The sequence below is a fragment of the Trachemys scripta genome, chromosome 3 (assembly GCF_013100865.1).
Source record: "Trachemys scripta elegans isolate TJP31775 chromosome 3, CAS_Tse_1.0, whole genome shotgun sequence".
NCBI lineage: Eukaryota > Metazoa > Chordata > Testudines > Emydidae > Trachemys > Trachemys scripta.
In genome coordinates, this window is record NC_048300.1 from 42,357,252 (window position 1) to 42,367,202 (window position 9,951).

The 9,951-nt window shown below is 43.3% G+C and overlaps 2 protein-coding genes across 2 annotated transcripts in view; one reads left to right on the forward strand and one right to left on the reverse strand.

Moving 5' to 3' along the window:
* Nucleotides 1-3,382, forward strand: part of PACC1 (proton activated chloride channel 1) — a 99,335-nt gene extending 95,953 nt beyond the window's left edge. Inside the window, exon 14 of the mRNA XM_034764533.1 lies at nt 3,058-3,382. Within this exon, the coding sequence (XP_034620424.1) occupies nt 3,058-3,102 (45 nt within the window). The 3' untranslated portion in view covers nt 3,103-3,382. The remainder of the gene's footprint in view (nt 1-3,057) is intronic.
* PPP2R5A (protein phosphatase 2 regulatory subunit B'alpha) overlaps nt 1-9,951 on the reverse strand; it is a 113,304-nt gene that overhangs the window by 11,660 nt on the left and 91,693 nt on the right. Inside the window, exon 8 of the mRNA XM_034764527.1 lies at nt 5,374-5,427. Coding sequence (XP_034620418.1) covers nt 5,374-5,427 — 54 coding nt within the window. The remainder of the gene's footprint in view (nt 1-5,373; nt 5,428-9,951) is intronic.

A 9,951-nucleotide genomic window follows, 5' to 3' on the forward strand; every position in this document is an offset into this window, starting at 1 on the left:
TAGACTGTCTTTGTAATGGAAACGGTTTCACACCAAGTACGTACACATGAGAAGCACCAAACAGAGGATAGGTTTAGAATTTTAGTCACCTTTTTAGTGTCCTCAGGAGAGGAAGGGTCCCCAGCCAGCAAGCCAGAATCTTCAGCTAGGTGCTTTGAATATTAACCTGATCATAAGTAATAACTAATGTATGATGTAGTCTATTAATGTTTTATGATAACTTTGCCGTAACAATTTTTTTTAAAAAAGAAAAGAAAATGACAGTACTTTGTTTAGGAAAGTGGATCACTGCATATGCACAATTTTCAATTTAAAATACAGTTTTATGCAAAAAATAGGGTCTTCTCACTTAATGTAGCTGTTCCACGTGTTCAGTCAAAATCATATTTGCTTATTTAAAGCAGTAAAAGTAAGTTTTTACTGCATTTTATTCTTGCTAGCAGATTGAGCTGGATTCTGTTCAGATTCATGCATCTTTAAAATCTAGTTAAAATTCTTTTGATCACTGGGCTAAATTCTGCCCTGTGTTACACCTGTGCACATTCTTTGACAATGGCAAGACATAAATTGAAAGCAACAGTATAACATGATGGAAGTTATAGGGTTTTTGTGCTGTTTCATCTACTGTGGAGCTTCAATTTCTGATCTTTTTCTCCTTTAAGCCATTGCACAATTCTGTCATCTACATCCAGAACTTTGTGATCCCACTTCTGAAGAATTGTACAGTAACTCCTCACTTAAAGTCGTCCCGCTTAACGTTGTTACGTCACTGATCAATTGGGGAACAGGCTCATTTAAAGTTGTGCAATGCTCCACTCTCACGTTGTTTGGCTGCCTGCTTTCTCCACAGCTGGCAGCCTCCCTGTGCCCCCGGCCCGCCAGCAGACCCCGCAGATCAGCACCTTCCCCCTCCTCCTGCCCGCAGCAATTAGCTGGCTTGTGGTGTTTTGGAGGCAGGAGGGAGGGGGGAGGGGGGAGGAGCGAGGACTCGGCGTGCAGGCTCCCCCTCCCTCCCCTGCTTTCTGCCGACAGCAATCAGCTGACTTGCGGCTTTCAGGAGGCAGGGGAGGGAGGGGGGAGATGCGCCGAGTCCTCGCTTCTTCCCCCTCCCTCCTGCCCAGGGCAATCAGCTGGCTTGCGGCGGTTTGGAGGCAGGAGGGAGGGGGAAGGAGCGAGGACTCGGTGCACCTCCCCCTCCCGGCGAGGACTCGGCGTGCCTCCCCCCCCCACGCGGCAATCAGCTGGCTTGCGGTGTTTAGAAGGGAGAGGAGGGAGGAGCCAGGACACAGCGAGTGAAGTAAAGGGGGAGGAGGTGGGGGGGGAGAAGAGGCAGGTCAAGGGTGGGGGGAGGAGTGGAGTGGGCAGGCTGAAAGTTGAACCCCCCGCTTCTGGTGCTTGCAGAGTAGGGGAAGCTGCCCTGGAACCTATTTACATTAATTCTTATGGGGAAATGGGATTCGCTTAACATCGTTTCACTTAAAGTCGCATTTTTCAGGAATATAACTACAACATTAAGTGAGGAGTTACTGTACTCCAGAATCTCAGCCTTTTTTTTTTTTTTTTTTTAAATATATTTCTAGCCCTCATGGCTGCAAAAGTGTAAGCCAATGTTGTCTCGCCGAATACACAAAGAATCTGAAATAAATCTTCAAAAGGAGTAAAATGCTCCATTCATCTCACAGTATGTCTACACTGAAATTCATCACTTGCGGCTGGCCTGTGTCAGCTGACTCAGGCTCACGGGGCTGTTTGTGGAGTAGACATTCAGGCTGGGCTGCTCCAAGCCCAAATGTCACCAGGTGTTTAATTCCAGTGTAGACATACATTCAGAGCTCTGTGGACTGTCTGGCCATGGAATTTAACATTTTTGCCACTGAAATTTGACATGATGTTGAAGCCAGGTGCCTGATACTTTGTTTTCAATCTCTCTGCCCTGCTGGAACCTGTCTGCAGCTGCTTCTTGCTTTAAAGCTTTCCCCACAATGGGGAGTTAATTGGATTATAGTGCATGCTCTCTGCACTGTTCTGTGGAGACAGACAGCAGGGAGTTGGGGAACCAGAACTGGAATGTGGCTTGAACCTGTGGAGCAAGGAGAATGACAGTGTAGTCTAGCTAGCAGGGCTATCTGGAGCCTACGGCTGCAGTCAGGGCCTGCTGCAAGCCCTCTCTTCTGTGACATATATGGGACAGGGACGAGGGGGCTCTGAGCCATGGTAAGGAGCTCCTTCAAGAACATAAAAATCCCATTTTCAGAAAATAATCTGACAAATTTTGTGTTAGAGAAAACAGAATTATAAGTCTCAATTGTGTGTTTCTGTAGGGGTGAAGAGGATTGGAATTAAGTTTATTTCAAAGAGACAGAATAAGTTAACACTGCAGCAGAATTTGGTGTTCTTGTTTGATAATTTAGCTCAACTGTGTTGTGTGTCCCTCACTGAACATAATGTACTGCTACCAGGACTTAAAATCTGTGACAAGATCACTAAGTAAATTCTGCAGAACACTGCTAAAGCAGGGTTGAAATTTTACAGTTGTTTCATTTATCCTTTTTAAAACAACTTTTTAAATATTTTAAAAAATACAATCAGCACAGTATCCTATTTTTATATTAAATATTATGCTGTCGCCACATTTTTTAGTCTCTTTGTTTTGATGATGTATAATCGCAATGTTGAATTTGTTAATGACCAGGTTGGAGGATTTAACAGTTGAGGAAAGGGACATTTGGGGCTCTTGACACTTGGGACAGTGTCAGAGGCAGCTTGGGGTTATGGAATATTTGCTGAATGTTTCTGCAATAATTTCATTTCATATTTCATTTCATAATGGAGATATCCCATCTCCTAGAACTGGAAGGGACCTTGAAAGGTCATTGAGTCCAGCCCCCTGCCTTCACTAGCAGGACCAAGTACTGATTTTGCCCCAGATCCCTAAGTGGCCCCCTCAAGGATTGAACTCACAACCCTGGGTTTAGCAGGCCAATGCTCAAACCACTGAGCTATCCCTCCCCAGTGAAATAGTTAGTGTTGATATTTAAATTCATCTTTAAATTTCAGACTCAATCCATTGATCTGAACAAGGCAGTTCACACCTCTTCTTGAGTTACTGTTTCAGACTGACTGAAGACTCAGGAAGACAACACTGCATTGATTTGCAATCTGTTCATATTTTCAAGGTTTTCTTCAACCATAAGGCCAGAGACAACTGTTTTTTAAAAGTCTGGATTCTGGATTACAGTTTGTGTCCATAGATTCTTATATGCTGAGAAGCTTTAACTTTTGTTATTTGCTCCAACTGTTTTTGGCACCCATCACCATATCTAAAAACTATTTGCTGTGCACATGTCAATATTACTGTCTAAACACAATTCATTTTTCTTTTATTGAGAACAACAATCCTGCACTGTAAATAGAGCTGGTCAGTAATTTTCTGTTTAAAAAAAAAAGTGGTTTCAACAACATTCAATTTTTTTTGTGGGAAAATTTCAGTTTTATACCCAAAAAAAAATCAATTTTCTATTGGGGAAAAACAAGATGAAAATTTTGTTTTGGATCAGATCATCCCAAATTGAAACATTTCAGTTTGTTGGCTGACCTGCTGCTGTGCATCATGGGAGAGGGAGTCTGGCCAGGCCCACAGAGGAGAATGGGGGCCCAAGGCACCTGAACTACAACTCCCATGACGCACTCTGGCAGCTCAGACAGTTACATGTTGAACTGACCTCAAACAAAACATTTTGATATTGGAATCAGAGTGGGTACTAGCCCCTTGGGGACCGACCGTAAACTGGAATATTTTTTGGGCCCCCCCCAGTACTAAAACAGGCAAGTTCTTATAATAAAAAATGATTAGGGGACCCTCTTGAGGTGCTCGAGGCCCTATGCAATTGCTTCGTCTGTTTATGCCTAGTGCCTGCTCTATTGAGGATGTCTCCAGATAGGATGGCCAACTTTCTACTCGCACAAAACTGAGCACCCTTGCCCTGCCCCACCCTTCCTCCAAGGCCACGCCTCTTCTCACACCATGCCCGCCCCCGTCACTTGCTCTCCCCACCTTCCCTCACTCACTCATTTTCACTGGCCTGGCTCAGGGAGCTGCAGTGGGGTTGTGGGTTCCAGGATTGGGCCAGAAATGAGGGATTCAGGGTGCGGGAGGGGGCTGTGGCTGGGGGTGCAGACTTTGAGGTAGGGCTGAGGGTTTTGGTGTGTAGGAGGGGGCTCCAGGCTGGGGCAGGGGGTTAGAGTGCAGGGTGTGTGTGTGTGTGTGTGTGTGTGCGTGTGTGTGTGTGTGCGCGTGTGTGCGCGCGCTGGCTGGGGGTGCAGACTTTGGGGTGGGGCTGAGGGGTTTGGGGTATAGAAGGGTACTCCGGACTGGGACTGAGGGGTTCTGAGGGCGGGAGGGGGATCAGGGCTGGGGGAGGATAGTGGGAGGGGGGAGAGGAGTGAGGGTTCCGGGCAGCGCTTACCTCAAGCAGCTCCCGGAAGCATCCGCCATGTCCCCCCTCCAGCTCTTACACAGAGGCATGGCCAGGCAGCACTGCCCTGTCCGCAGGCGCCACCCCTGCAGCTCCCATTGGCAGCAGTTCCTGGCCAATGGGAGCTGCGGGGGCAGTGCTTGGGGCAGAGGCAGGGTGCGGAGTCCCTGGGCTGCCCCTATGCATAAGAGCTGGAGCGGAGACATGCCGGCTGCTTCCCGGGAGCCGCATGGTGCAGAGGCTAGCAGGGAGCCTGCCAGCCTTGCTGTGTGGCGCTGCCAACTGGACAGTCAACAACCTGGTTAGAGGTGCTGACTGGAGCCACCAGGATCCCTTTTCAACCAGGTGTTCCGGTCAAAAATCGGACACCTGGTCACCCTAGCACCAGATTTCATTTTGCTGAAATAAAGATTTCAACATTTTGCGTATCAAAGTTTTTCAGGATCTTTCATTGCATGAAACATTTCAATATTTTGACTTTTTGTCCCAGTTAAGGATGAAAACAAAGTGTTAAAATATCAGAATTTCCAGTTGGACAGAAAAATCCAATTTCTGATCAACTAACTGGGAAGGCATGGCCAAGAACACTGAGGATCTTTTCCCAATACTGAGGTCAGTCACATAATCTCAGCAATTTAACTATTTTCTAGTCTATATTCCCATTTTTGTCACAAGTTATTACCAATAGATATAGCTGTACTTTCAAAATAAAAAATTCTCTCTCTTTTTTGGCCCGTGTCCTGGATTTACAAACCCTAATTTTTCCGGAAGTGTCTACAGTTAGTTACTCAAAATTAGTATTGGCAAATAATGCTATCACTGATGAGAGAATTGCACTGACACATTTTAATTCAGATGAGAAATACAAAAATAAAATACTCAGTTGAAAAACACTTACTGGTTCTGTTAATGTCGTATCTTTTTCCAGGAACTGTACAACACAGTAGGCCAGCTAAAATGTAAGTGATACTATTATTTAACTATTTTAAATTGACACTATTAAGACAACACAACATAACTAAATATCACAAATGATAATGGAAACACTTTAATCAGCAAAATAGCTTAGCCTTATCAGATGTAGGTCTTTTTAATTTTTCTTCCTAAGAGAAGGATATAGCTAAATTTAACTAAAAAAAGGCTAAATATATTTCAGACTATTGTATCTTTTAAAAGCCTTCAGTACGTCCGGATGCTGAGTTTCTTATCCTAGAAAAGGTTTCATTTTTTATTTAACTAGGAGATTTGTTTCCTGTGATGCAGATCCAGCATTTAAACAAAGTCTTTTCTAGACATCAGCTCCTCAATTAGGAAGTATGTACCAATAAGCTGCGTTTCAATGTCATGCACATTCAAAACTATTGCTAGCCCCAAAGCTATGTTAACACTGAGTTAAGGTTGGGAATATAGATCACCAATTTAAGGGTAAAATCTAGGAAACTGGATATCTAGGAAATGAGGTGGGTGAGGTAATATCTTTTAATGGACAAACTTCTATTGGTGAGAAAGACAAACTTTCCAGCTTAATACACAGAGCTCTTCTTCAGTTCTGGGACGAGAACTCAACCTCACAGCTAAATACAAGGTGGAAAAGATTGTTTAGCATAAGTAGTTAACACATATTTCAAGGGACCATTCAAGGTGAAGTGGCCCATTAACACCATTCAGAAGCAGGGGTGGGGAGGTAGCTTGGGGGGGGGAGGGGAAGGAGGTTTTTAATTATAGATTGTTGTAATAAACTCTCAATCCAGTGTGTCTACTCAGTCCATAATTTTTCGTGTTTAGTAAAGTTATGAGTTTAAGCTCCCAGGCTCATTTTTTGAAAGTGTCGTGCAAGTTTCCTTTGAGGATAAGGACTGACAGATCAGATATAGAGTGATTGCTTTGTGAAGAGTGTTCACCCACAGGCAATACAGAGTTTCTGTCTTTTATTATTTTTTATGGAATTTCCTTTTTCTGGTCCTCTGGACAGACAACTTAAATTGCTTCATAGATTTCCACCACAAATTCAACAACCAAAACCCATCCATTAAACTCTCTCTGGAACACTCCCACACTAGCATCAACTTCCTTGACAACACAATCCGTGTCAACAATGGAACCCTACTGACAACTACATACAAAAAAACCTAAGGATCATCCACACCTACCCTCATAGATCCACTACCCACCTCAAACACACCAAGAAATCTGTTATCTATAGCCAAGAACTCAGATACCACAGAATATGTTCCTACGAGAAAGTCCAGGATATACACTTTAGCACACTCAAAACTGCCTTCAACAACAAACCTCCTCTGCCCACATACCCCTATTTGTCACTTACGGCCACTCATCATTGGAACCCATATGGGGTGTAAGAATAGAAGAACAGCCATACTGGGTCAGACCAAAGATCCATCTAGCCCAGTATCCTATCTTCCGACAGTGGCCAATGCCAGGTACCCCAGAGGGAATGAACAGAACAGGTAATCGTCAAGTGATCCATCCTGTTACCCATTCCCAGCTTCCGGAAAACAGAGACTAGGGACACCATCCCTGCTCATCTTGGCTAATAGCCATTTATGGACCTATCCTCCATGAATTTATCCAATTCTTTTTTGAAGAAATATCTTGGCCTTCACAACATTCTCTGGCAAGGAGTTCCACATGTTGACTGTGCGTTGTGTGAAAAAATGCTTCCTTTTGTTTGTTTTAAACCTGATGCCTATTAATTTCATTTGGTGTCTCCTAGTTCTTGTGTTATGAGGAGTAAATAACACTTATTTACTTTCTCCACACCAGTCATGATTTTATAGACCTCTATCATATCCCCCTTCGTCATCTCTTTTCCAAGCTGAAAAGTCCCAGTCTAATTAATCTCTCCTCATATGGAAGCTGTTCCATACCCCAATCATTTTTGTTGCCCTTTTCTGAACCTTTTCCAATTCCAATACATCTTTTTTGAGATGGGGCAACCACATCTTCACGCAGTATTCAAGATGTGGGTGTACCATGGATTTATACAGGGGCAATATGATATTTTCCGTCTTATTATCTATCCCTTTCTTAATAATTCCCTACATTCTGTTCACTTTTTTGACTGCTGATGCACATTGAGTGGTTGTTTTCAGAGAACTATCCATAATGACTCTCTTTCTTGAGTGGTAACAGCTAATTTAGACCCCATCATTATATATGTATAGTTGGAATTATGTTTTCCAGTGTGCATTACTTTGCATTTATCAACATTGAATTTCATCTGCCATTTTGTTGCCCAGTCACCCAGTTTTGAAAGATCCTTTTGTAGCTCTTCAGTGTCTGTCCGGGACTTAACTATCTTGAGTAGTTTTGTATCATCTGCAAATTTTGCCACCTCACTGTTTACCCCTTTTTCCAGATCATTTAGGAATATGCTGAATAGGATTGGTCCCAGTACAGATCCCTGCGGGACACCACTATTTACCTCTCTCCATTCTGAAAACTGACCATTTATTCCTACCCTTTAACCAGTTACCAATCCATGAGAGGACATTCCCTCTTATTCCATAACAGCTTACTTTGCTTAAGAGCTTTTGGTGACGGACCTTGTCAAATCCACTATATCCCGCTTGTCACATGCTTGTTGACCCCCTCAAAGAATTCTAATACACTGGTGAGGCACGATTTCCCTTTACAAAAACCATGTTGACTCTTCCCCAACAAATTATGTTCATCTATGTGTCTGACAATTTTGTTCTTTACTATAGTTTCAACCAGTTTGCCCAGTACTGAAGTCAGGCTTTCTGGTCTGTCATTGCCGAGATCACCTCTGGATCCCACTTTAAAAATTGGTATCACATTAGCTATCCTGCAGTCATTTGGTACAGAAGCTGATTTAAATGATAGGTTACAAACTACAGTTAGTAGTCCTACAATTTCACATTTGAGTTCCTTCAGAAATCTTGGGTGAATACCATCTGGTCCTGGTGACTTATCAGATGTGAGGACCAATGCAAAGAATTCATTTAGTTTCTCTGCAATGACCTTATCGTCCTTGAGTGCTCCTTTAGCATCACGATCATTCAGTGGCCCCAGTGGTTGTTTAGTAGGCTTCTTGCTTCTGAAGATCAAATAACTACAACCCATACTCTATAGAGACCCCATCCTGAAAGCAATCTTACCTGAACCCCCTTTTCTGGCCTTCAAACAACCCCCCAACCTCTCCAACCTCATTCTCAGAAGCAAACTCCCCACAGACCAGGACACAACAACTCAAAGCAGCACTAGACTCTGCCAGAACAGATGCAAAACCTGAAGACATATCTCTACTGTTACAATGATCAAATCCTCCACAACTCACCTTTCAAGATCCATGGGTCCTACAAGTCTATCATAACATTTGGTGTACCTCATCTAGTGCACTAAATGCCCCAACAATAACTACATGGGTGAAACCAGACAATCACTATGCACTTGAACGAACTCACACAGGAAAATGACAAAAGACTAAAACACATCACCTATGGGTGAACACTTTTCACAAAATGAACATGCTATATCTGACCTATCAGTCCTCATCAGGAAACCTGCACAATGCTTTCAAAAGACAAGCCTGTGAACTTAACTTCATAACTTTGTTAGAAACTAAAAAATCATGGACTGAATAGAGACACTCAATTTTTGCCTTATTACAAAAATCTGTAACCCTCTAACGCCCCACCCCCAGCTATTTGCTCCTCCCCCACACCTTTCCTTTGGGGGAGACCCGATTTCATGGTCCATGACGCGTTTTTCATGGCTGTGAATTTGGTACGCCCCTAAACATAAGGCAGCCAGAGTACACTAGGTAGTTAACCCAGATTTGCAGCTACTTTGCATTTCCAGAACAGTACAAATCAGCCAAAGTGTACTGGTGAATCTGCCCCTTAATTTGCAAGTGACTTATTGGTTTAGAGGGCTATATTACAAAGACTGGCACTATATGAAAGGACGGACAGGAGAGCCCAGTCTGAGAGTCCCAATGTCCCTGTACTTTTAAGAGCTTTGCCTATGCTCCTGTCTCACTTCCCCAGCAGTGCTACTTCAGTGTGCATCACAGCTGAGGCACTAGTACCACAGAGTGTCTTTCAGGCACTGATGTCCAAATAGCTGGCAGCCATGGAACCTTTAAAAATAGGGACAGTTTGACACAGTAGTCTACTAACTTGACATGTGTCCAGTCCCCCCTCCTTACAACCAACGGAACCTGTTGCATGCCAATCAGCTATTGAGGAATAGTGATTGGTTAAATTACCTCTGATGCCACAATGACCCAATTAAAGAGTTACCTTAGCTGTTGAGCTGACTTTACCTGTAGCCTGGATAAACAATTGTTAACAATTTAGCTTAATTACCACCTAAGGTCTTCAGATATAGTCTAAACCCAAGATTTCAGGAAATTAAATACACAGGAAAAAGACGGTTACTCACCGTTGTAACTGTTGTTCTTCGAGATGTGTTGCTCATATCCATTCCA